Source organism: Caretta caretta, chromosome 25, assembly GCF_965140235.1.
Source record: "Caretta caretta isolate rCarCar2 chromosome 25, rCarCar1.hap1, whole genome shotgun sequence".
NCBI lineage: Eukaryota > Metazoa > Chordata > Testudines > Cheloniidae > Caretta > Caretta caretta.
In genome coordinates this window covers 15206968-15234056 of record NC_134230.1, presented here as the reverse complement: position 1 = coordinate 15234056, position 27089 = coordinate 15206968, and the positions used below count along the sequence as shown (strand labels likewise).

At 50.8% G+C, this 27089-nt stretch overlaps 2 protein-coding genes across 6 annotated transcripts in view; one reads left to right on the top strand and one right to left on the bottom strand.

Moving 5' to 3' along the window:
• The first annotated feature begins 4494 nt into the window (after positions 1–4494).
• POLR2E (RNA polymerase II, I and III subunit E) lies at positions 4495–11173 on the top strand. Of its 3 annotated transcripts, none has more exons than XM_048830899.2 (8): positions 4495–4651; positions 6043–6217; positions 7084–7199; positions 8134–8214; positions 8466–8524; positions 8726–8804; positions 9791–9873; positions 10603–11173. In XM_048830899.2, exons 1-7 carry the CDS (start codon positions 4595–4597, stop codon positions 9854–9856), a joined length of 633 nt encoding a protein of 210 aa, XP_048686856.1. In that variant the 5' UTR covers positions 4495–4594; the 3' UTR covers positions 9857–9873; positions 10603–11173. The 3 variants fall into 3 exon arrangements, with proteins under 3 accessions (XP_048686856.1, XP_048686854.1, XP_048686853.1); XM_048830897.2 differs by having other exon boundaries at positions 10564–11173; XM_048830896.2 differs by lacking the exon at positions 10603–11173 and adding an exon at positions 10313–10560.
• An 824-nt stretch (positions 11174–11997) lies between these two features.
• ARHGAP45 (Rho GTPase activating protein 45) overlaps positions 11998–27089 on the bottom strand; it is a 45098-nt gene continuing 30006 nt past the window's right edge. For all 3 annotated transcript variants that reach the window (XM_048830895.2, XM_048830893.2, XM_048830894.2), the window contains exons 15-23: positions 25800–25877; positions 25261–25362; positions 23599–23762; positions 21710–21898; positions 20608–20745; positions 18310–18551; positions 17700–17958; positions 16791–16884; positions 11998–15844 (exon numbers count right to left, since the gene is read on the bottom strand). In XM_048830895.2, the coding sequence (XP_048686852.2) occupies positions 15396–15844; positions 16791–16884; positions 17700–17958; positions 18310–18551; positions 20608–20745; positions 21710–21898; positions 23599–23762; positions 25261–25362; positions 25800–25877 (1715 nt within the window). In that variant the 3' untranslated portion in view covers positions 11998–15395. The remainder of the gene's footprint in view (positions 15845–16790; positions 16885–17699; positions 17959–18309; positions 18552–20607; positions 20746–21709; positions 21899–23598; positions 23763–25260; positions 25363–25799; positions 25878–27089) is intronic.

Here is a 27089-nt window from a genome sequence, read left to right as displayed (position 1 = left end):
AATCACCTGATCAACATCCTCTACAGCAAACAGGGAAAGATTAAGAATGAGCTCTCAAAAATGGATACTCTCATAAAAAACCAACCTTCCACACAAACTTCCTCGTGGCTGGATTTTACTAAAACTAGACAAGCGATTTACAACGCACACTTTGCTTCTCTACAAAAGAAAAAGGACACTAAACTTTCTAAACTACTACATGCTATAAGGGGCCACAGCAATGGTTCCCTCAACCCACCCAGCAATATTGTTAACCTATCCAACTATACCCTCAGCCCAGCAGAAGCAGCTGTCCTATCTCGGGGCCTCTCCTTCTGCCCCTCCACCCCCACGAACATGATACAGTTCTGTGGTGACCTAGAATCCTATTTTCGACGTCTCCAACTCAAGGAATATTTCCAAAATACCTCTGAACAACATACTAATCCACAGAGGCCTCCCTACCAACACTACAAAAAGAAGGATTCTAGGTAGACTCCTCCTGAAGGTCGAAACAGCAGACTGGACTTCTACATAGAGTGCTTCCGCCAACGTGCACAGGCTGAAATTGTGGAAAAGCAGCATCACTTGCCCCATAACCTCAGCCGTGCGGAACACAATGCCATCTACAGCCTCAAAAACAACTCTGACATCATAATCAAAAAGGCTGACAAAGGAGGTGCTGTTGTCATCATGAATAGGTCGGAATATGAACAAGAGGCTGCTCGGCAGCTCTCCAACACCACTTTCTACAAGCCATTACCCTATGATCCCACGGAGAGTTACCAAAAGCAACTACAGCATTTGCTCAAGAAACTTCCTGAAAAAGCACAAGATCAAATCCACACAGACACACCCCTGGAACCCCGACCTGGGATATTCTATCTACTACCCAAGATCCATAAACCTGGAAATCCTGGGCGCCCCATCATCTCAGGCATTGGCACCCTGACAGCAGGATTGTCTGGCTATGTAGACTCCCTCCTCAGGCCCTACGCTACCAGCACTCCCAGCTACCTTCGAGACACCACTGACTTCCTGAGGAAACTTCAATCCATCGACGATCTTCCTGATAACACCATCCTGGCCACTATGGATGTAGAAGCCCTCTACACCAACATTTCACACAAAGATGGACTACAAGCCGTCAAGAACACTATCCCAGATAATGTCACGGCTAACCTGGTGGCTGAACTTTGTGACTTTGTCCTTACCCACAACTATTTTACATTTGGGGACAATGTATACCTTCAGATCAGCGGCACTGCTATGGGTACCCGCATGGCCCCACAGTATGCCAACATTTTTATGGCTGATTTAGAACAACGCTTCCTCAGCTCTCGTCCCCTAAAGCCCCTACTCTACTTGCGCTATATTGATGACATCTTCATCATCTGGACCCATGGAAAAGAAGCCCTTGAGGAATTCCACCATGATTTCAACAATTTCCATCCCAACATCAACCTCAGCCTGGTCCAGTCTGCACAAGAGATCCACTTCCTGGACACTACAGTGCTAATAAACAATGGTCACATAAACACCATGCTATACCGGAAACCTACTGACCACTATTCCTACCTACATGCCTCCAGCTTTCACCCTGACCACACCACACGATCCATCGTCTACAGCCAAGCTCTGCGATACAACCGCATTTGCTCCAACCCCTCAGACAGAGACAAACACCTACAAGATCTCTATCAAGCTTTCTTACAACTACAGTACCCACCTGTGGAAGTGAAGAAACAGATTGATAGAGCCAGAAGAGTTCCCAGAAATCACCTACTACAGGATAGGCCTAACAAAGAAAATAACAGAACGCCACTAGCCGTCACCTTGAGCCCCCAACTAAAACCCCTCCAACGCATTATTAAGGATCTACAACCTATCCTGAAGGATGACCCAACACTCTCACAAATCTTGGGAGACAGGCCAGTCCTTGCCTACAGACAGCCCCGCAACCTGAAGCAAATACTCACCAACAACCACATACCACACAACAGAACCACTAGCCCAGGAACCTATCCTTGCAACAAAGCCCGTTGCCAACTGTGCCCACATATCTATTCAGGGGACACCATCACAGGGCCTAATAACAGCCACACTATCAGAGGCTCATTCACCTGCACATCCACCAATGTGATATATGCCATCATGTGCCAGCAATGCCCCTCTGCCATTTACATTGGTCAAACTGGACAGTCTCTACGTAAAAGAATAAATGGACACAAATCAGATGTCAAGAATTATAACATTCATAAACCAGTCGGAGAACACTTCAATCTCTCTGGTCATGCAATCACTGACATGAAGGTCACTATCTTACAACAAAAAAACTTCAAATCCAGACTCCAGCAAGAAACTGCTGAATTGGAATTCATTTGCAAATTGGATATTATTAATTTAGGCTTAAATAGAGACTGGGAGTGGCTAAGTCATTATGCAAGGTAGCCTATTTCCCCTTGCTTTTTCCTACCCCCCCCCTCCCACAGACGTTCTGGTTAAACTTAGATTTAAACTTGGAGAGTGGTCAGTTTGGATGAGCTATTGCCAGCAGGAGAGTGAGTTTGTGTGTGTGTGTGTGTGTGTTCCCCCGGGGTGTGTGTGAGAAAGCCTAGATCTGTGCTGGAAATGGCCCACCTTGATTACCATGCACATTGCAGGGAGAGTGGTCACTTTGGATGAGCTATTACCAGCAGGAGAGTGAGTTTGTGTGTGTGGTTTTTGGAGGGGGGTGAGGGAGTGAGAGAACCTGGATTTGTGCAGGAAATGGCCCACCTTGATTATCATACACATTGTGAAGAGAGTGGTCACTTTGGATGGGCTATTACCAGCAGGAGAGTGAGTTTGTGTGGGGGGGGCGGAGGGTGAGAAAACCTGGATTTGTGCTGGAAATGGCCCAACCTGATGATCACTTTAGATAAGCTATTACCAGCAGGACAGTGGGGTGGGAGGAGGTATTGTTTCATGGTATCTGTGTGTATATAATGTCTACTGCAGTTTCCACGGTATGCATCTGATGAAGTGAGCTGTAGCTCACGAAAGCTCATGCTCAAATAAATTGGTTAGTCTCTAAGGTGCCACAAGTACTCCTTTTCTTTTTGCAAAGACAGGCTAACACGGCTGTTACTCTGAAACATTTCACAGTGATATTAATCCCAGTTTCCCAGTGATATAACACACGACCCCCTTTAGCTGCTGTCCATGACTTTGCTGGAGCATGGAGGGGGAATACAGGTGCAGTTAGAATCATAGAAGATTAGGGTTGGAAGAGACCTCAGGAGGTCATCCACTCCAACCCCCTGCTCAAAGCAGAACCAACCCCAACTAAATCATCCCAGCCAGGGCTTTGTCAAACTGGGCCTTAAAAACCTCTAAGGATGGAGATTCCACCACGTCCCTAGCTAACCCATTTCAGTGCTTCACCACCCTCCTAATATCCAACCTAGACCTCCCCCACTGCAACTTGAGACCATGGCTCCTTGTTCTGTCATCTGCTACCCCTGAGAACAACCGAGTTCCATCCTCTTTGGAACCCCCCTTCAGGTAGTTGAAGGCTGTTATCAAATCCCCCCCACTCTTCTCTTCTGCAGACTAAATAAGCCCAGTTCCCTCAGCCGCTCCTCATAAGTCATGTGTCCCAGCCCCCTGATCATTTTCATTGCCCTCCGTTGGACTCTCTCCTATTTGTCCACATCCCTTCTGTAGTGGGGGGCCCAAAACTCCAGATGTGGTCTCACCAGTGCCGAATAGGGGGAAATAATCACTTCCCTCGGTCTGCCTTCAATGCTCCTACCAATGCAGCCCAATATGCCATTAGCCTTCTTGGCAACAAGGGCACACTGCTGACTCATATCCAGCTTCTCGTCCACTGTAACCCCCAGGTCCTTTTCTGCAGAACTGCCGCTTAGCTAGTCGGTCCCCAGCCTGTGGTGGTGCCTGGGACTCTTCCATCCTAAGTGCAGGACTCTGCACTTGTCCTTGTTGAACTTCATCAGATTTCTTTTGGCACAATCCTCCAATTTGTCTTCGTCACTCTGGACCCTATCCCTACCCTCCCGCGTATCTACCACTCCCCCCAGCTTAGTGTCATCTGCGAACTTGCTGAGGGTGCAATCCACCCCATCCTCCAGATCAGTAATGAAGATGTTGAACAAAACCACTTGCCCTGAGGTGTGGCACCCTGGCCCTAACAGACATTGCTTGCCAAAGCTGCAATTCCCCTGCAGGTGGCAGTAATAGGCTTAGGTCTTTTGGGGGGGAACTACACTTCCCAGAAGCCTTTATTCCTAAAGACCTCTGCAGCCATTTTACTTATCTACCTCTCTGTGCCTGTTATTTGTGGTAAAATAATTAAGTCTAATAGAATAGCTTTTTATGGGGCGCAACCCCGTGAAGCAGAAGTCAAGGGCAAGGTAAACCAAAAGGGGTGAATTGTGGGTGTGGATGGGTACCCTGAGAATTAGCAGGCGTTTACATTAGATACCTATACTGAAGGGTCCTGAAAGCCTGTTTCTGGGGAAGACGTGTCCGCGCCTGCGCAGGAGCTGTGTCGGCGCTTGCGCAGTGGCTCTATCGGAGCTCGGCGGTGCTGGCTGCGTGAGGGGGACGCGCCATGGATGACGAGGAGGAGACCTACCGGCTCTGGAAGATCCGCAAGACCATCATGCAGGTGCGGGGCTCGGACTCCTGGGTTCTATCCCTGGGGGCGGGAGCCCGGACTCCTGGGTTCTATTCCTGGTGGCTGGTGAGGGGCGGGAGCCCGGACTCCTGGGTTCTCTCCCTGGGGGGGGGGCGGGAGCCCGGACTCCTGGGTTCTATGCCTGGTGGCTGGTGAGGGGCGGGAGCCCGGACTCCTGGGTTCTCTCCCTGGGGGGGCGGGAGCCCGGACTCCTGGGTTCTCTCCCTGGGGGGGCGGGAGCCCGGACTCCTGGGTTCTCTCCCTGGGGGGGCGGGAGCCCGGACTTCTGGGTTCTCTCCCTGGGGGGGCGGGAGCCCGGACTTCTGGGTTCTCTCCCTGGGGGGGCGGGAGCCCGGACTTCTGGGTTCTCTCCCTGGGGGGGCGGGAGCCCGGACTCCTGGGTTCTATCCCTGGGGGGGGGCGGGAGCCCGGACTCCTGGGTTCTATGCCTGGTGGCTGGTGAGGGGCGGGAGCCCGGACTCCTGGGTTCTATGCCTGGTGGCTGGTGAGGGGCGGGAGCCCGGACTCCTGGGTTCTATGCCTGGTGGCTGGTGAGGGGCGGGAGCCCGGACTCCTGGGTTCTCTCCCTGGGGGGGCGGGAGCCCGGACTCCTGGGTTCTCTCCCTGGGGGGGCGGGAGCCCGGACTCCTGGGTTCTATGCCTGGTGGCTGGTGAGGGGCGGGAGCTCGGACTCCTGGGTTCTATCCCTGGGGGCGGGAGCTCGGACTCCTGGATTCTGGCCTGCTCCACACTCTCTGGGTGACTTCAGCTGAATCCTTCCCCATCTTTGTGCTTCAGCTTCCCCATCTGTAAAATGGGTGCAGTGGTATTACCCTGCTCGGCTGCGGGACTGGATTTATTACTGTCTGGTAAAGAATTTGGAGACCCTCAGATGCCAGGTACCAGACAGGGGCAGAGTGAAAACCATGCAATGACTATTATTGACTGACTCCTGTGAAAGAGAAGGGTAAAGCACCGGGAGCTATCAAAGGTCTTAGCTGTATTCTGGAATCTGTTGTTGGGGCCTTCTCTTTCTAGAAGACGTTTTCTCACACAGGTAGGGCAGGAGAGAGGCGTGACGATGGTTAACAATATTAAACATTTATATTGCTGTCGTGCCTCAACACCACAAGTAGGTTAGGCCCTGTTGTGCTTGATGCTGTACAGACATGATAGATTAGCTCCTGCCCCAAACAGCCTAAAATCTAAAGACCAGTGATGCAGTGGAAGCTGTCAAATAATCTTTGTCCAGGCTCTGGAAGTGGGAAGAATATGGGCTAGGGAGGCTTTGCTGGATGGGAAATTGGGTGGGTCATATGGGGACTGTAAAGGTGCATTTATGTCGTATATGCATCATGAGTAAATGGGAATATTGTCCTCAGCTCTGTCACGATCGGGGCTATCTGGTGACCCAGGATGAATTGGATCAGACCTTGGAAGAGTTTAAAGCCCAATTTGGCGATAAGCCCAGTGAAGGGAGACCACGGCGGACTGACCTTACAGTGCTGGTGGCCCATAATGATGATCCCACAGATCAGATGTTTGTCTTCTTCCCTGGTGAGTGTGGGGCTGTTACTCTCTATGATGAACTGAGGAGTCTCAGTAAAGTTATAGGCATGAACCTCATTCTAGACTGGTGCCGGCTGCTCAGACTGGATGCAGCGCCAGCATAGAACTGATTCTTCTGCCTGGCACTTAACTAGCTGAGAGAAACTGAATGGAGGGGGTGGCTTAGCTTTTTGAGAATCAGTTCTGAAGTGCCTAGGCTTCCAGGAACAAATCCTGGGTTGGATGATCCAAGGTAGATCAGTTCAGCACCATTCAACGTGCTACTTACTGTGTGGATATCTCAGAGGGCCAGCTTGCCCCTAGAAAAATCCTGGTAGTAGTTGATTCTAGCCAGCATTTGGATAACTGCATCAGAGGTCCAATTTTGTTGGCTTTACTCAGGGCAAAACACCTCCTGAAGCCTTTGAGCGTTTTGGCCAAGTACATACTGAATAGGCTGAGTTCTGCAGGCTACAATCCCGACAGATTTACAGAAGGATTTTTTGGCCACTTGGCTATGCACCTGCTCTCTGTCATACATTCTTTTTCTTGATGTAGCCTAGCACAGTCTGTAACATCTGGATAGATATCTCTGAACCAACTAGTTTGTAGTGAAAACAGGTCTATTCTCTGAAGGCCCAGCTGCAATGCTGTGGTGAATCGTTTTGCACTTCCAGAAACTGCAGGTGCAATGTACTACCTGTGCTCAGAATAGTAGCAGTGTCTCGTGCCGAAGGGGAGGCTATTAGAAACCCAGGAGAGGAATATAGGTGCATTAGTATTATTCTGCAGACCAGCTGCAGAATAAAGATAAATAAAATGTAGATCTTTCATGACAACCAGGAGTTGGATCATGTGGCTTATTTGTTCCTCAGAGGAGCCCAAGGTTGGGATAAAGACAATCAAGATGTACTGCCAGAGAATGCAGGAAGAGAACATCACCAGAGCTTTGATTGTGGTGCAGCAGGGCATGACTCCCTCAGCGAAGCAGGTAGGTGGTGATCCTGCATGAGGGCTGGTTGGGAGTTTATAAGATGGGGACTGAGAGTTCATAGGATGCACACTTGTATGCCTCTGGGGTTTTTTGGTACCAAATGCACAGTGGTCCGTGCCCTGTAGATTAAACTTTTTGCTTAACTTTGTTCTCTTTAAAACAATGCGTGACCATGCCCATCACACGTGTGCACTTGCAGACAGTGCAGAACCCGCAGGTAATAGGGCACATGAGCATTGTAGGACAGTCTTAACACCCATCTGCTAAGGCAGAACTTGTTTAGGTCATGTGTTCTCAATAGGAGCTACCTGCACACACAGCTGTGCAACACGACCAGAACTCTTACCTGGCTTTCAGGGGACTGAGTTTAGCTACATTTAAAGTGTTAACAGAGTTTAAGGTTACCCTCGCAAAAAAGTTTTTTGTTGATGAATTATTAGTACCTATATACTACAGCAATGGGCACGAGAGAGTAAGACACATTCCTTGCACCAAAGATGTTATAGTCTTGGGTGGACAAGACTAAGAGTAGTTTACAAAAGGGGAAGAGATTGTGGTGAAGAAAAGCAAGCTGGAGTTATTGGGAGTAAGAGTAAACAAGGATGGAGAAATAAGGCCTCAAACTTGATGAAGGAAGGGAATGGTATGCTTGAGCGATGGGCAAAGAGCGACGGGGGCAGGAGAAGTGAGCTAAGGGGATGTTGGAAAGAAAGGAAGAGGTGATTGTGTATTTAGCATCTTGGCTAAGAGATCCACTCTCCCCTTGATTTATGTATAGATATGATTGATGTTACTGTGGGTAATATACTGGCTGTAGTGTTTGGTGCTCATTAATGTTCAGTTCTGACTAGGCAGGATCATGTTGGACTAATGTGTGCTGGGGCCCCTTCTTCTATGCTGAAGTTTAAAATCCTTTTGGTTTTTCTTTCAGTCATTGGTGGACATGGCTCCCAAATACATCCTGGAACAATTCCTGCAGCAGGAGCTGCTGATCAACATCACAGAGCATGAGGTGAGTTGGATGCTTGGGGAGCATGAAGTGAGTGCAGGATAGTTGGCTTTTACTCTGGACTATCTGGATGTAAATCAACCCCTTGAAATTCTTTTCCTGTGTATTTTGTGTTGCTGGGTGGTGGGCCACAGATAGCCATTCTAGTCTCCCTTGCCACTGTGTACAAGCCCTCGTCATCACAGGAAGTAACTGTTCTCTCCTCCTTTCTGATCTCAGCTTGCCTAGATCTGACTCCGCTTTTGTGTTTACAGTTGGTTCCAGAGCATGTGGTCATGACAAAGGAAGAAGTAACTGAATTACTAGCCAGATAGTATCCTTTCGTTTGCTCCAAATGTCAGTCCCTCCCCTACCAGCATGGAAGTGATTCACTCACTTTGTGCTGGAAATGGCTAGACCTCTGATGGGTACAACAGGTGGTTATGTGCTCTGTTGGCCTTGCCCCCTGCTGGGATAAAGCAGGGCTGGATGATAACCCTTCTGGTGGCAGGTTTTCCTTCACTGTGTTTCCCAGCAAACTGAGAGAGAACCAGCTCCCCAGGATACAGGCTGGAGATCCCGTGGCCAGATACTTCGGAATAAAGCGTGGGCAGGTAAGGAGCAAAGCAGGGTGACAGAGGTAGCTCCTGGGGAAGAGCATCGAGACAGAGCCTCTTGAAAGCTCTGTCTTTAAGGCCTGATGGTCTATAAATAAGCACCATGGGTCTCATAACTAGTACCAAATACGGGGTCCCTGCCTCCTTCATGTATAACCCCCAGTGTGGGTGGTGGAAGCTGCACAGAGTGACTGCAGGATTTGGCCCTCCATACCTCCTCCTACCTGTTATGTTAAGAGTTTTGGGGCACGGTTCTTATCGAGTTCCTTGGGTGTTACACACCCAGGATTGGGTCTTCAGGTAGCTCTGCGGGTCCCTCATCCAGAAAGAATTTCCTCCCCAGGAGAACTTGCACCTGAATGAGGAATCTTCATTGCCTTTGGGATGGGAGCTGATTTTGTGCTATTCAGATGTCACCCCTTTCTCTACTAAAGGGTGCTATGCTGGTGCGCATCATAAGAACCCCCTCCGATAGAGAGCTGTGGCAGGGTTCTGATTCAGTGTGTTTTCCTCCCCCTTGTCACTTACAAAGCTTCTTTCAGAGCTTCTGCATTTCTACCCTAATCTGGGTGAGCTGTCCCCAGCCATCCCTGCACTGTGTAAATGGTACAGCACCCTCACATGGAGCATTGCTGGGGGTCAAGGATCGCTTTTTAGATCACCTGCTGGGCTTTACACCCTTGGTGTTGGTGTGGAGTGGCTGATTAAACTCACTCATTCATGCTTCACAAGCACATCTATGTAATCTGTCCCCTGCATGTCATGCCAAGCACATTGTACTTGTCCCCTAGCTATGGGCAGCTGTCTGACTGGTTTCCTCCCTCAGTGCTGAGGATCAAGCACTCTACACCCTCCTCTCCAGAGGCTGAACGCTGCTGCCTCTTCATTGGGCACCTGAGCCAATCCCTGTAGCGGGGAGCCCTGGCAGGTGAAATTCAGAGCTGCTTTTCATTGCTTGTAAACTGTTCTTGTTGCCTTTGCAGGTGGTCAAGATCATAAGACCTAGTGAGACTGCAGGGCGATACATCACCTACCGACTGGTTCAGTAGTCTGTGCTGTACATCAGGTAACGTTGCGGCATCTCTCTGATGGGAGTGCCTAGCTGTGATATGGTTGAATGGTGTCAGAAATGAATGCTGTAACTTCACTTCACATTAGCACTTATAAAGTGGAGATGTTTTCAGCTGAACTGGACAAAACTCCAAATGGGCCCTGGAGGAGAGTTCCCTGCAGTGTATTGAAGGATGGAGTAAAAATGGGACCTAATGTGCATGCTCGTTATAAACCTCTCCTTGCAAAATATGTTCCACATCTGGTTAGTGAAAGGGCATTTGCCATTGTGAAGTCAGAGGGTGGCTTCAGTTTGAGGTGGGGCTGGATGTGAAGCTCTTGGTGCAGGACAGAGTCTGTGCGGCAGCTTGGTGGAAGTGCAGGGGTTAGATGATGTGTCCGAACTAAAAGATGATCTTTCTCTTGAGAGAAATTCCAGATTCTCTTTCTTCCAGGTATGGAAGAGGAGTCCTGTGTTATCTGATCTACGCCCTGTCGGCTCTATGGGTTGGCTGTCCTCTTAAATCCAGATCCTTGAATCTGATTTCAAGTTATATCCCTATTGCAGGGAGTTAGCTCTTCCTTTGCACTCACTGACCTCTCTCTCTCCCTGGAGGCCTCCTGACTGGACTGAAGCTCAATGCCATGGGCTATTTAATTTAATTTTGAATGGAATTTTATTTTAATAAAAGTCTGTGCTACACAGGTTCTCACTGGTGCGGTGTTTCTCCAACTTCCCTTGCAGCAGAGCCTCCCGACGCCTGCTGTCCCAGACTTCCCTTCTGGGAACATCTTGAGCCAGTAAGCGCTCTGATGAGGTCTGCTCCCAGTGCCCTGAGCCGTAGCTCTCACGCCTGTGTTCATTAGCTAGCTGGACTTTCCCTGCACGGCTCTGGCAATACTTCAGCTGCTCTGTTTGAGCTGAGCCTGACCATGGACAAGTATCCAAGCTGTGTTAACAGGAGCCCGTCTCAACACGGAGTCTCCAAAAAGCCCATAGAGACAGACTGCTGCTTCCCTCTGCCCCAGCCTCACCACTGACGTGGAACACCCTGCTTTCCCAGATGGCTGTGTGGGTTGAGTTCTGGTATGCATGGGAGTGTTCCAATGCGGTCTCATCCTCTAGCTCAGTGGGTCTCAAATTTTTTTTTTCCTGCGGATCACTTGAAAATTGCTGAGGGTCTCAGAGGGCCACTTAATGATCTTTCCAAACGTTGTTTGTACCATTAGCTAACAATTGTAAAGCGCTTGATAAAAGCGCTATATAAAAAAACTTTTTTTGTTCTACAAATAAAAGCACACAACTCATATTTTCATATCAGTATTTTACCTTTCTAATGCGATGGATGTGCCCTCTCTCCCCTGTCGTGGCAGCCCCCGAGCTGGGGTTGGGAAGGAGTGGGGGTTCTCTCCCTGGCAGCCCCCGAGCTGGGGAAAGTCACCACTTTCTCTGGCTGCCGCAGCCCTGCACATCCCAAATTCCTCCCATCCCCTCTTCTCACCCCACTGCCCCCTCCCACCTACCTCCTATTCCCCCCCCCCCAGGCCACCACCTCACCTTACATATGCGTCTTCTCCAAGGTCCAGGCACCTAGTTAGTGGAGCTGTGCTAATTAGGTGGGTGGCCCTTCATTCTATTGAGTGCAGCCACCTTAGAGGGAACTGTCCGCGGACCACCTGAATGAGCTCGCAGACTGCTGGTGGTCCAGGGACCACAGTTTGAGAACCTCTGCTCTAGCTATTTCAAATCCTGTTTTAACCCTTTTCTCTAAAGCCTTTCCCATTCAAAGTATTTCTCTCCCAATTGATAAGCCTCTTCCTACCCCCAGTGCGGCATGCCTCTTACAGCTGGAGAAACTGAGGCACAGAAGTGACTTCCCAAAGGTCACACAGCAGGTTGGTGGCAGAATTGGGCATAAAACTCAGGAGTCCTGACTCCCAGGCTTATGCTAGGCACTAGATTGCACTGCCTCGTATTGCTGCTCCTGTATGTAAATATTCATTGTAGTGCACAGGAACCGAGATGCCACCGTGCAGCTGAGACTGGTCATGAAGATGGCAGCTCAGTCTTCTCTCCTTAGCTATTTGGCACAGCAGAGCTGATAAAGGGAGGTTTGAACACATTGCTCTGAATCGTGGAAACGCTCATCTGAACACATTTTTATTTCTTTGAAGCATGTGGATTTGCATAGAGCACAAATGACATAAGACTTCTGTGCACAGCAAGGCTGTGACTCGTGTTCATATAAACATGCTCCATCTCTGGCAGCTGAACAATATACAAACACAGGCTGCATAGTACCATGCTAAGCACAAACACAGCACTTGTAACACCGAAACTCCATTCCCTCTTGTGCACCCACTCAGCTGTCCAGGCACACCCACTCATCAGATTGCCCAGGGTTAGCAGTAGGACAGGACTGTAGTGAAGCAGTTCTGATTCCTTCTCCTAAGATGGAAACAAGCTGCAGTAAAATGTAACCGTTGTATTGAAGGACAACGCAGAGAGGAGTCTTGCAGTCTTCCAGCTCAGGTACAAACAAACCAGTTTGTGGCCGACTCTAGATAGGCAGGTTACCTCCACCTCTACAGGCAGCTGTACTTCCTCACCAAGAAACTTCTGCCATTATTTCAACTGGGGCTTGGAGAGTCCCAGGCATCTCGCATTCCTGAGTTCTTTCCATTTGCTTCATAGATGACTGATCCTCTTAGCTCTGGCGTCTATAACATTTGGCTGAACAGCAGAATCTTTATTCCTCCCTTCATAATGCAGCAATATGTAATTACCATCCCAAACCTGGGACGTAGCCATCCATTCAGTACAGCAGTAGCTATGTCCAAGGGCGGCTTGATTTGGTGGCTTCTCCCGAGCAGGGACAGCCCCAGGGGTATTTTAGGCTCCTCACATAAAAATCAGTGGAAGTCAGGAGCCTAAACCCCTGTGAGGATCTGGGCATGAGACAGTACTAGACCCCGAACGGGTTTAGAGTGCCACCGGTTCTCTCTAGCTGCGGCAGGTTGTCTGCTTAATCTGTGAGCTGGGCCTAGTGACCTCTAGTGGTGGAGCCTGTTCTCTGAACAGGGGCAGATGTTTTTGTCCCAGCCACATGACTCCGTAAGTTGCTGAGGAAGAGTGTCTGTGTGTAAGTCATAGAAAGCAGCTTTCGCTCCTGCTGTGGGTTTTTTTTTGGATCGCCTCGGAATGTCGCCTATCCTTGGTGGATCTCTTGGGTGAGGAGAAACAGCCCGTCCTTGTTAAATTAAGCTACAGGGTGACAGACAGTGTTGGATAGGAGCATGAGTCCGGGGAAGCAATTAGCTAGAATTTGTCCATGTGATTGATGTCCATGCCCCCCCATGCACAAGTGACAGTGGGAGCTTTATGTGCACACCATGGGGGGATGGCAGGCATCATGCTTTGACTGAATACAAAATGCAGAAAGCTGAATCCTGGAGTCAGGCTTTGTTTTCAGCTGAAACTAATAACCCTCACAACAGGCCTGGGAGGTAGCTAACGTGTACACCTGCTCTAGAGAGAGATAGGTGACTTATTCAAGGGTGGAGAGGTACGGTGTTTAAATAAGGGTTCCTGAGCTCAGCTCACTAGACTGTACCCTTAAAATGACAGTCTGTGGGCTAGCAAAAGCAGCGATTGACCACACCAGCCAGCAGGTGCTCAGAGTTGGGGAGTAATGTGCATGCGGTGGGCTGGAGACTGTGACCTGACTGCTTCACGTGATCGCACCAGCACAGGTGAGTGAAACCTGGCTGGGGAGCTGGTGCTGTTTGTCCAGCTTTCTCCCTGCTCACTTACAGGGTTTAGCAACACTCTCAACCGTTGCAAGAGGAACATGGAAGCCTGAGGACAGGCTGGGGTAGGAAATAAGAGGAAGTGATTTTCAGCTATTTTGTTTTAAAATCTGTTTACAAATTCAGTCTCTTCTGCTACTGCAGTAATGTGAGCTCCTGTGTTTCTTTAAAGTCATCATGCCTGGTTCTGTTTATTCCCTTAAGCTCCTTTGCCAGCTGTGTCCTTGGGCACATGTTGACAGGTCATCTAAAGAGCCCCCGACACTAGAATGTCCAGTAGCTCAATTCAGGCAACTCCTGTCCCACTGAAGGCAGCTTGTCCTATGGATTGGGGCAGAGAGGGCAAGTCTTCTGGCTCTCAGCAAGAGGCACAGTTGGAGTGGCTGTGTCTGCATCATAGATTTCCTTTCCTGTGAGCACTGTGCACCCCTTCTTTGTTGAAATTACAGTTCAAGCTCCTTTAAAAACAGCTCAGGTTAGGGTACTGGCTGCCTGTAGAAGAAACTGCAGGAAGGACTAAAGAGAGCCCAGGATCCAAAAGAATTACAGCTGGGAAAACATGCCTGCCCCGTGGCACTCTCCACGCTAATTCACAGCAGTGAGTGGAGAACAGCCAGCCGCTCTCACGCAGCGTCGTCTATGATCTTGCCGAGCGGAAGAAAGACCATAAATAAGCTGGGTGTGGAAAGGCAGGTCACTAGTTAAGTCCCATGTTTCACAGGAGTGCCCGGGTTTTTGCAGTTGACTTGTAGCTGCAGTTGGCATGCCTGGGCCAGTCAGCCATAAGCGTTTGTGCCCTTTGTGAGCATCACACAGCCTCAATACGTGAAGTTCCCCACTCCACCCCACCCAAGTTATACAGGAGGACAGCAGTGACTTCCACCTTCCTGCCAAACCTGGCTACTCTCAAACCTGCCTCTAGAAGCTTTATCCCCCCTCTACTGACCGGCTGTCGGTGCTTGGGTGACACCTATGCGAGGCTGTGGTAGGCAATTGCCCAAAAGCTGTCCATGATGCCACTCCCACTGCTGTGTGTGGCATCCTATCTGCCACCACAGAGCCTGTGCATCTCCGTGGTACAAAGCGTTCTGGGATCTACTCCGTACAAACATAAGAGATTTATTCTGCCACCTGGTATGCTTAGACTTGAGGGGAAAGAAGGTGGCGCGTTCTTAAAACAGGTTAGTTAAACGCAAAGCACTCTCGTGTCTCTTCCTAGTCCTGGGAGCTGGAGTTTTCAGTAATCGCTGCAGCGGATTAGACACTTCAGTAGCTGCATCTCTGTTCTTGAAGAGCTATTTAAATAAAGGTGAGTTTAAACCCTCTGCAGCAGCATGGCATAGGTACAGCCAGGGTCTGGATCCCTTCCCAATCCACCAGGACAAGGTCAAATCCACCCTCGTTGGACGACTCCTCTCAAAGGAATATGCTTTATGGCTATAGTTACTGTCTAGCTGAGGCTGTGGTACTGCAAGGAAAACTCGTCGTCTGGCTGATTAGAATGTCCATGCGGAGGGGGTTTGTATGGAAGCTCCAGTCACTAGATAAAGGTGACTACTGTCTGCAGCTAGCATACGAAACCCTTGTGAGCTCCCTGAGGCTTGACTGCGCTTGACCCCTCCCTTCCCTGAATATGCACAGCATCGCCCTTTGCGTAGCTGCGTGCGGGTAGCCCCTCTGGCCAGCCCCCCTGGCCCGTTGTCCATTGCATAGCCTTTGCATGGTGGCCTAGACAAACCTGGGCTGCCATTCGCTGGCTGACCTCACCACTATCGTGCTGTCCCGTAGCCGAACGGCGGGCAGCAGCCGGTGCCCCCGGCAGCGCTCGGACAGCAGCGTGTTGTTGGACTGGTTTGTGTTACAGTCAGAAAGAGGTGTCTCTTGCTGGCCTGCCTTGCCCTCTGTCTCCGAGACGGATTCCTCTTCTGGGTCGCTCTGCTCTTCCTCCCCTGCCGGGTTGCGCTGCAGGGAAGAGGTGCACTCCGCGTCCGACTGGCCCACGCTGCCGGTCGTGCTCAGCTGCCCCTCGCTCACGTCATCGCAGAATTGAGCCTCGTCCGTGCTTGTCTCGCTTCCTTGCTTTAGCAACCACTGCCTTGGGGCTCCCTCCTCTGTAGCCGGCAGTTCCGCCCCCTCTTCTAGCTCCGAGTCGGAATCTATCGAGCGGTCGCCAGATTCTGCGGGACATGCATGATTTTCTATAACCCTCCGGCCCCACTAGCAAGACCCTGGGACACCAGAGCCACATGCCAGGATGGCGAAGGTTTTTATGTTAACCCTGGTATTGCCACCAGTGGCTCTGGGTCTCTATTGCTCCCCTCTTTCCCCTGCAAAATGGGCACTGCCAGGCTGGACAGTTTTTCTGCCCTTAGAGAGATCAACCCCCTGTTGGTCGCAGAGGGTCCCAGTGGCAATTTTCTCTACAGCAGCAAGATCTGCATCCATTCAGCTGTGATGGAAATGAGAGCAGAGCGGCGATTGCTCTGAAGTAAGAATGGATGGGAGGGCTGAGCTGAGACCAACGACTTGTACGTCTACACCGGGCAACTTCACAGCACAGGCCCTGCCTATGAGAGATGCTGATGAACTAGACTGGGGCCTCATGGCTCCTTCCACTGGCCAGATGCAGCATGATCCCTGCCAGTGTTCCCTGATAGCCAAAGGCCACCTCTTAGGCGTGAAGCTCTGTCATCCTTTGTCCATTGAGTCCTTGGCCTCCCTGATGAGAATGACCCATGGGGCTCAGCCAGCCTCAATAGCAACTCAATAGCAGTTCTCATCTGATTCCCTGAGACAGGTGTGCCCTCCAGCATGGACCACCCGACCCTGCCAGCAATCACACCCCCCTCCAGCAGACACATAACCTCCAACAGAAAATCCATTACCTTAACAGCTGCCCCCCTACCCACAAAAGAGGAAATCCCTCCTGCAGGGTCTAAACATGATCCTAGTGCCCAGTAGGATCATGAAATTCACTGGTGGTAACTTCTGGTCATTCTCAACCTGGGGCCAGTTTGGAGCTAGTAGTTTGGAGGTGAACAACTCTCTGGAGCTACCTTTGCATCGTTCAGAAGTCTTGGAAGATCGGGGGGAGGACAGGGCCTGCCTGTGGCTGTCACTCACCTCTGAACGGATCTGCGTTGTTCTCTGAATCCCCCTTCTCCAAGGGCACCTCAAGGTACGGGATGTTGCTGTGTGGAACTGGGGGTTTGTTGTCCTGGGAGGGAAAGTGGAAGAGGAGCAACGTGAACAAATGGGGTGGGGGAAGGGGCCGTTGTAATGCTCTGCTGTTCTCAACCTAAATTAAGGTCCTTTAAAGCCAGATCACAACACTCCCTTACCTTTCTCTTGGCTATAAGGGAAATGGGTCATGAACCTCCATTCAGAGGAACAAAAGCATAATTGGGTCAGTCTGTCTCAGTAGCCAGTATTTTAAAATGGGGGTGATAATCCATCCTTCCTCCCCCTCCTTTTCTGTCTTGTATGCTGTATGTTTGTACAGCTATGGGGCCTTGATCCTTGCGGGGGCCCTCCTCCAAATACTACAGTCATACCAATAGTGACAACTACCAAGCTTCTGGTAAACACAATACGGCAGCGTATCCTGACACGAGGGCTGCCTGAGAATCTATCCCCAAAGAAGGTAGCTGGCTGAATCCTGGCTGAAATTCTGCTCTCTGGCTTGGCATGAATGACACTTCGAAAAGTTGTTTGATGCTAGATAGGTAGGAGGCTTCCTTCCTTCCTTCCTTGCAGCATGCAGGGCCTGGTCAACTCAGCTCCCTTTGTTCCCTTCTTCTGATGGTGGCCTGCCCTAGGTCAGAGAGACGGCCCCGCTTCCTCTGTGGAGCGCTGGCTGCTTCTCCCTTCCTTTTAAAGCCCGTTCATGCCACAACCTGCTCACCCTCGTTCCTCTTGCTGGCACCAAAAGGCCCAGTAGTGCAAGCAGAAATAGAAGGTCTCGTTAGATAAGTGCTCCCCCACCCCCACCCCAATTCTAGGATGTGGAACTCGACTCGGAGGGACTCCCACCTGGCTAGAGCGCCTGGTCCCCTCTTCGGCATCCTCTGTGTGTTTGTCAGAGCTAGTCAGTAGCTGAGCTGCCTTGTTCTCGAAAATGGTTGAGTAGAAGATGATGAGGGCCTCAATGATGCGAGCCTGGTGGGGGTAATCGACCAGCGAGGACAGGGAGATGGTGGCCTCGGTGGGCCGGGGGCGCATCAGCGTTGGCCCGAAGACAATGCCCAGGTTGCTCGAGGTCATTTTGTTATCCTGTTCTACTTCCACAATCCTGAAGGAGCCGGGGAGCAGGAAAAGACGTGTTCATGGGAGAACAGGATGGGAAGGGGGACCGGAGTGGAGGGGGAGGACAGATGGAACTTATACGGCACAGAGGCTGCTCTGCCTGTGGTCCAGGTGTCCCACTTCTCCGGGGGGAGTGACAGCGTTTGTATGGGAGGAGAGACCCCCACCCACCCGCCCTGCTAGTTCTGGAGAGGACTCCACTGCCCTCAGACCTAACTTCCATTTTTGGGAGGGAGGCTGCCTGAACCCGCACCCTCCCATTTCAAGGATGGGGGGGTGGCAGGTGTTGCAGCATCACTAACAACCCCCCCTTGCAGCTCTCCTCACCCCTCCTCACCTTCTCAGGTGCTGCACGATGTACTGCAGCGTGGCCAAGTTCTCCCGTGGAAGCTCCTTCAGCAGCTCCTTCAACTTTGTCACCAATGTCACCACCATCTTGTCCGTCTCAGCTCCCTTGTCCACCAGCTCGGGACCTCCCTTCCCAGTCTTGGTCTTGGTCTCGCCCCCACCTTGCAGGCTTTCCTTGGCCAGGCCCATGAGTTCATTGTACAGCCGGAAGGGCATGATGGGTTCTGGCAGCTTCAAGAAAGAACAGACGGGGGAGATGAGTCCGTGAAGGCAAATGCGCAGACTCAGCGCTCACCAGGGCCAAGGCTGTAAAGCAATTTCAGATAATAGGAGATGGCCCTAGGCTCTAGGGCGGTTCTCTCCTTCCTGAATCTGCTCCGTCCTAGCTCACTGTGCTGAGAAAACTCTCGTCCTTTCTTCAGCAAACTTCTATGGCAAGGAAACCTCCCAAATGCTCCTGAGCTACCCACAATGCAGTGAGGGAAGGAAAGGGCCTCTCTCTCTCAGCCTCCCCTGCTTGCTAGGCACTCAGTCATCAGAGACCCGGCTTTACCCCTGTGCCACGTAAATTCAGCCCCATCTTGCTATTTATTCCTGTAAATTACACACTCGTTTATCCCAGAACTTTGGATTTACCGAGCTCCTTCCCTCCCAATGCACTACAGGTCCCGAGCACCACAGCCATGCAGCCACCTCTGGGGTTAAGCAGGCAACCTGCTGCACTATGCTGAGGGGAGACTTTGGCCAAGGATGTTTTTGGGGGCTCACTAATGGCCCCGGGAAGCAAACACGAACTTGGTTTGCAAACTGCACGGAACTCAGTTTAGCCACATTGGAGGCCAGAGGGCAGCGTCAGTGCTGTTGGCATTCAAAAGTCTGTTTCCAGGGAATCTTGATGCTTCAAACCTTTAAGCACCAACCACTGAGCCGCTCCCTCTGGCATGTCTGAGTGATGACACGGAGACTTCCTGTCTCATGAATCATGAAGACTTCCTGTTGCTTTGGCTTGGTTTTCAGGCTGCTCTAACTAGGGACTTGAAAACAGAGTCTAACGTTGATCGGCTTCTCTCTTTCCCCTGCTTGGCTGTCCTGCCTTTCCAAACAGGCGACAGGTCATGTCCTCAGCCGCTGTAGTTCAGCATAGTTCCACTGCCTTCAAAGAAGCCCTGCCCACTTGGAGACTAGGGGAGGGTCTGTCCTTAGGGGCAGGGGTTTATGGAGTTAACAGGTGCGAGGTTACCAAACCCACAGTCTAAAGCGAAAGAGACAAGCTGCTTCCCCTTCTGCCTTGCAGCGTCTGTTGTTTGAGGATGTGGGCCGCCTGTTTTAATGGGCTAGTTTCACATGCTGGGGCCTTGGCCAAAGGAGAATTGGGAGAGTCGTCGGTACCAACCACCTTGAACGCCAAGGCATGAACAACAGCCGCTGCACCAGAACTGGCCTTGCAGGCGTGGGTGTGTGTCTGTCTGTCTCTGTCTGTCTGTCTCTGTCTAATGCTGGGTTCACAGAATGAAGCTTGCAAACTACCCCTGGACCAGGCCCAGCATGAGCAGTGACCAGGCAAGAATCCCCCCTAATGTGCCCCTTGCCCATACATCCCCAACCGCATGCCTTATCTATGACTTGGAGGGACACCCTCTAGGCATGGGTGAAATCTGTCTCTGTGGTGTGCCCCTGAAGGGGTGAATTGGTGGACTGGCAACTGCCACGGTAGTTTTGCAGTGTGGGCACCTGACCACCAAGAAATAATCTCATTGTATGCAGGCTGCCAAAGAACCGCTCGATGGACCATCTTCAGCAGTGTTGTCAAGCATTCAAAAATCATGAGTCATCTCGCCCCCAAAATAAAGCAGGAGTGTTTTGTTTGTTTAGCAACTAAGAGATTTGGGGGGGTTGTACTTGCCTTTTGGTTTCAGAGTCATTGAGTTCACAAAGGGCTACAAACTTGCTTTTGCTTTAGATGAGATTTTGGGGGAAGTCCTTTCTTTCAGGAGTTGGGACTTTAAGAAAAAAACACCAAAGAGCAGGATAAAATCCCCAGAGTTGGCAATGCTGCTTTCGGTTCCTACTGGCCTGCTTTGAATTTGGATATATGATTTCAATACCTTAGGTCTCTACCATTGGCATGGAACAGCCAGCATACAGAGTTTAACTCTAGTTTGTGGCTGAACTCCTCCTGCCAGAGGTGACCCAGTGGGGCTGGGTATGATCCCCCAAAAGTCTTTCTTTGGCGATTCTCCACCTCATGCAGTGCAGAGACAATCCTGGAGGGTCGGGAACTTGTTACCTGTCGCAGGTAGAGCTTCAGGACGTTGCTGATATCGTGAGGGGAGGCTTGGGACAGCTCCACCAGCTCCTTCCCATTCTCAAATGCCTGGCAAAGCTTCTCCACGCGTGTCTTCACGCCATTGACTCGATAGATGCCCTGCAAAGGAGGGCGTGAGGTTAAAAGGAGACCAGGAGGGGTGTTTCACCAGTAGCGTACCCAGCACAGTGGGCTTATCACCCCACGCCTGGTTCTGTGGTTAGAAACAACAAATCAAAAGACTGGGACTGTGCATCTTGGAAAGGAGATGACTTGGGGTGGGGGGTAGGGTAGAGGTCTGTGAAATGGTGAATGGTTTGGAGAAAGTGAATAAGGAGGTATTATTTACCCCTTTGTATGATACGTGAACCAAGGGTCACCCAATGAAATTAATAGGCCGCAGGTTTAAAACAAACAAAAGGAAGTACTTCGTCACCCAACGCACAGGCAACCTGTGGAACTCATTGCCAGGGGATGTTGTGAAGGCCAAAAGTATAATGGGATTTAAAAAAGAATTAGGTAAGTTCATGGAGGATTGTCCATCTTGGCTAATAGCTATTGATGAGCCTGGGACGCTGCCGCCACGTTCTGGGTGGCCCTAGCCTCTGACTGCCAGAAGCTGGGAGTGGACGACAGGAGATGGATCATTCAATGATTGCCTGTTTTGCTCATTCCCTCTAAAGCACCTGGCATTGGCCACTGTCAGAAGACAGGACACTCGGCTAGGTGGACCACCGGTGTGACCCAGTATGACTGATCTTATGTTATTCGTAGTTGGTTATATAACAGCTGTTAAACCCAAGTGCTGCTATTTGATGCCTCAGTTTCCCCATCTGTGAACCAGGAGGTGTCTTACCCAAGGTTACAGATAATCTTGGCTCTGCTACTGACTCTAGTTCCTGGCTCCCAGCTCTCTAGACCTCTCTAGAAGCAGTCTGATGTTTTCACGGTGGGATACAGGCACTGGGAAAGGAGCTGGAGCTCATGAGCAAACGAGCCATTCCTTGTCCGGATTACAAGGGCAGTCAGCCACTGCAGGGAGCCTGGCACGATTGGGGCGGAGGTCAGAAAGAGGGTGCCTCACCTTGGTTTTCAGAGCCCGCTTCTCGATCTCACAGATGCACTTCTTGATAATGAAGGGGATGCCGTCCGAGCTGTTCTGGGATGTCTGTGTGAAATCCCGGCCAAAGAGCTGCAGCTTCCCTTGGAGTTTCTTGTGGCCGCACTGGATGGCCAGGGTCTCCAGACATTTTTTGTGGCAGGCTAAATAGCACTGGAACCGACAGGAAGATGGTTGGTGGGAGAGAGAGAGAGCTCTATGGTGAATAAAGCTTCAACTCACAGGGGCAGCTACCGTATTGTACCATGTCTCCTGCCTGGGAGACATCTGAGTGCCAATCAGAGCAGATTCACTGCATGCCAGAAGAAGTGCGTAAGAGCTGTGCTGAGAGGAGCAGCGCTCCAACAGCCGGGTGGGTGGGAGATTGCCTGTCTGTTGGGATGGACCCGAAGCCATTCCGTAGCCTGAACATGTCCCAAAAAACAAAGAAAATGATCTCTTCCAAACGCAAAGGGAGAGGAGATAGGCAGGGACTTCCCCAGCCCACCGAGCAGCAGGCCAAGGAAGCAGCTGCCCTATGGAACACACTGAGAGAGAGATTTCCAACTGGGCTGTCCCTGGGCCTCCGTTTTTGCAGATTCATCTTGCACCTGCAGTTAAGGCCTCTTGTACATCAGTACATCGGGGTCAGAGATTTAAGGGATTGTACCCCCTTTTTGACCTGAGTGGCTCGTCAAAGGTCAGGCCCTGGGGGTGTTCCAGTTGGAAGCAGAAACTGATGGAGTCTTGTATTTCTGTGATGCCATCTTGTTTAATGACAAGGAGTGTGCAAAGTCCTGCTTCTCCGAGTGCAGGCGGCACCGTGAACAAAAGGACAGATTCTCAGCTTGCAGCCCCAAGCCTCTTTGGCCAACACCAGACCCAAAAGCTCCAGCTCTAGCTTTTCCCATGGTCACTTTATGCTCCCAGGCTACTGCATGGCTTTCTTGCTGTTTGCCTCTGCCTCTCTCCCTGTTTTGTGTGTCCTGCCTTCTCCCCCCCGCCCCCCAAGCACACGCACCAAACACAAACACTCAGCTAAATCTCTCTGCCCACTCAGTCCAAGCTCTCCGGTGGGTTCACAACCCCCTTTTGTCTGAGGGATGGGGAGAAGGGAGGACACTGCTGATTAACTCCTCCTGCCAGTTATGTTAATTGAAGAGTGTGTTCACATCCAATCTCAAAGAGGTGTGTGATCCACCAGTGTGTCTCAGCATACCAGCATTGGTACCAACTCCATGGGTGCTCCGGGGCTGGAGCACACATAGGGAAAAATTGGTGGGTGCTCTGCACCCACCGGCAGCCAAGCTCCCCGTCCCAGCTCACCTCCGCCTCCTCCCCTGAGCACGCCACATCCCCGCTTCTCCTCCCAGTGCTTCCCGCCACAAAACAGCTGTTTTGCGGCATAACAAGCTGTGGGAGGGAGGCGGGAGGAGTGGGAAGTTGGAACGCTCAGGGGAGGAGGTGGGGCCGGGGCAGGGATTTGGGGAAGGAGTCCAATAGGGGCAGAGTTGGGGTGGAGACTTTGGAGAAGGGGTTGGAATGGGGGGCAGGGCAGGGACAGGAAGCGGCAGGCAGTGGGGGTCGAGCACCCACCGGCGCCAGGAGAAGTTGGTGCCTATGCATAACAGGACTTACGTTGCAGGTGCATATTTGCTCCCACCCTTATATGAAGCTGCAGAAAGACAGTCCAGCAGCTGAGACTCTCGTGGAACAAAGATATGTGAGAAGTTAGATGCTGTCACCCAAAACACTTGCAGGTTCAGCTGAGCTCACTTGGTTCCCAGTTCACATCAGTGCTGCTGGGTACCTCTCCAGGCTTCTACTTCATCTACCCCTCCCTTCCCCCAGGCCTGCTTCCCGTCTCTCCCTACCTCCTCGCACTCCGCTCCCTGGAAGTAAACGTAGCTGTTGCATTCTCGGCATTTCGAAGGGGTGCGAAGTTTTCTCAGCCGATGGGTCTGGGCAGCCTTGGATAAACCCACGTTTCGGAATGGGCCCGTCGGAGCCGTCATTTCAGGGGCTATCCCATTGATGCCTGGAGGCAAACCAAGAATAAATCCATCCAAAATCCATGTGACTCAGAGGAGCTGGCATAGAGGATATCGGAGCCCAGGAGCACTTCCAACAGACCAGTCAATCAACTGGCCATGTCCATACTCCAGTCACGTCTCAGATATCCTACAGCCTAAGCTTTAGAGTCAGCTCCTCTAAGTAACCTGGGTCAAATAAACCTGTTCCCACCTTCTTTCTAAGCCCATGATCATCCATAGGGATTTCATGGCCCTGGAGACATATGGAGAACTGTGGTTTCACCATGCGCTGTCTAGGCAGTCCTCACCCATCTCTTCTGTGCTCTCCTATTTTCGGAGATGAGAAGATAACACTGCCAGTTTGGTTTCTAGCTGATCCTCCACTGATTTAATGCCCAGCAGCACAGACTGCGAGCTAATCTCCAGGGAAGCTTGGCCAAAGTCTCCAGAAGTAATACGAAAGCACATAATGCGGGGGCCATGGGAGACTTTCCGCCAGCAGCCCTTCCCCTGCCAAGCTGAATTCAATCCTCAAATAACTTGCTTGGAGCTGACAATTTTGGGGAACGTTTCTTCCTTTTCCTGTTTTTGTGTGAGATAACCAGCCATAGAGATCCAAAGCCCCCAACGCTGAGTTAGAGAGTCTGGAAAACGTGCAGCAAGCCTTGGTCAGACACAGCCCAGATCACAGTTCTGAAAGCACCATGACAGCAAGCACTTAGTCACCAGCTACCAGTCAACTTCTTTCCCTATCAACTGGAAGACTCTAGCAAATGTACGAAGAGTCCAAGTGACTTCGATTGTTACATACAAGGAAATCCTAGCTCAGTGATTGGCTGAAAGTAGTCATGTGACAAATCAATGTGTTTCCGTTGTTTTCCTTCCAAGGTCTACAGTAGTGACAGGTCTAGTATTAAGTTAACCAATCAGATTGCATATGCAAATCTCAGTGACCTGACTGGCTCAATAGTCAGTAATAGTTGATTTCCCCCCTGCCAAATGGAACTCTTCTAGTCACCTTCAGAACGTTAGTTAAAGTGCTAAGAAATCCATGGCAGTGGTGGAGAGATTTCCACATACTGGGGATATGTGGTAAAATTCAGCTCTCAATCTCATTTTTTGGGGAATATCAAGGTTTACAGTTTCTCGTGGGACAATGTCAGCCCCAATCTGCTGTCAGTTAGACTAATGGCGCTCCCTGGACTCCAGTTATTCCATAATTGCTCCAGTGTCACGGGGATTAGAACCTGGCCCCTCGTTTTTGCCTCGGTCAGTAGCATTCAGACTATGGCAGTTCTGGCATCTGAACCAACTCATTCCAAGATAACTTTGCTGAATTCAGCAAAGTTACCCCAGGGATGAATTTGGCCCATTGAAGCAAACACCATCTTAATCTTGTCCTCGGTCAATCTTTTAGTCAGGGTAAGTCACTATCTGCTTAATGTTGTCAAGGTGCCTGGGTACTGAGCCACAGGAATGGTGGAACCCTTCCCCATCACGTACTCTGTTCAAATGAAGCCGCATTCTCATCCTTCTCATCCAGCTCTTCATTAGAGGACATGGTGCCATTGGAAGACATCCGCTGGAACTTCTGGCTAAATGTACCTACCAAAACACAACCCACAATACGGAGCACGATTAGAGGCTAAACAGTTTCTCTTATGAATGTGTGTGTGGCCCACAGCCAAGTCCCGCGCCTACTAGGGGACGATGGCTCCAGAGTAGCTGTGAATTTTCCCCAGAGCTAGCACTCCCAGCCTGTCCCGTACAGTGCCTCCTGCTGGGAGGAACTGACGTAGCAGTGACATTCCAGTTCTCCTGTCATTCTACTGAGCCATCTACCGTCAGAGGCTGGGACCAGAGTAGTAACCTGCAGTATATAGACTTATTTTAAACTAGAAAAATTAAGACACAAATCTCATTTTAGCTCTCATGCTCTGCCCCCAGACTGGTCCCATTAGGAGATGTAGACTGGAGTAGCACAGGAGAAAGAAGCAGCCAGCCCTGTATTACACTGCTCCCCATGGGCCAGGTTACTCTACCTGAGGCTGAATCCAGGCTGCCCTCTGTTTCAATGATGGACGTTGGCCAAGACTTATGGACCTGGTGTCCTCTCCCACCTGCAGAAAGAACCACTTGACACGTGAGCTGCTGCTTGCTGGGTCCATGTGAGCAACATAGTTTAATTTAGAACAGCCTTGACACTGGTGGGCTCTCAGGCTGCAGAAAATCCAACTGCCCGTGCTCCGTTTCTTGCTTGCAGGCGCGTTGGGACCAGGGGTGAGTGTTGCAGAGGGCAAGAGGGCAGTCTCAGCACCAGGGTGCAGGGAGAGGGGAATCTGCAGTGGACCCACTTCCAAGCAATGGGCATTAGAAGCAGCAGCAGCATGGACGGACTCTGAGAGGAGGCTCATCTGGGTAGGAAATTAGAGAATAATGAGCCCCTTCATCTTCCATCAGCATTATGGCAATTGAGAGCAATCAGCACCTAGCAGGATTGGGCCTGGGATGGGGTTAGCAAACCCCACACTGGAGAGCAAGGAGTTAAGGCGTTGCTCTGGGCCCAGGCTGCCCCAGCCAGGCACGCCACTCGTGCAAGGCATGGCTTCAAAAGGGGAGAAGAGCAGCTCTGAAGGGGGCCGGCAATGGAGGGGGGCAGATGGCGGCTCTGAGAGTTGAAGTATTGCCCCAGGGCACCTTTCTGGAGGCCTCATTACACCGACCAGAGGAGAACCTGCGATAGAGAGCAGTGACTGGGGGTACAGGACAGAGACTCTGACTGCTGGTGTAGTCAGCAGGGGCTGGGGTAGGAAGAGGTCCAGGGAAGGCCTAGTGTAGCCACCCATCGTTGAGCCCTGGACTGGAAATCAGTGGAAAGGATGAGCCCGGGCTCTCCTACCCGTATCTAGCAGACAGCATCTCCGAGAGGCCTACGGGAAGGACCCTGATTATTCAAAGGCCCAGCCCTCACTCCCCCCAGGGCAGGAAGGGAGAGCCGGAAACAAGCACCTGACTACTAGGCAGCACTTTGGGGCAGTAGCGCACCGTTTACAGGGCCCTATAGTAGGAAAGGGAGGGAAAATTATAGTGAGGCGGGATCTGAAGGACAGCAAAAGTCTCTTTGTTAAACACCCTCAATGGCTTTGATCTCCCCGGCCTGATAAGAAGCTGTAGCTGCCATTGTATTTAGTATATGTATTCTTTACGCCATCCGATCCTAAACCAAACTTCGCACCGCTTGATAATCTGTACGTTGTTCCCTGATAACCAGAAACTTCTACGCTTAAACTCTGTACCATTTTCTTTTTATTTTAACATCATCTTAATACAAT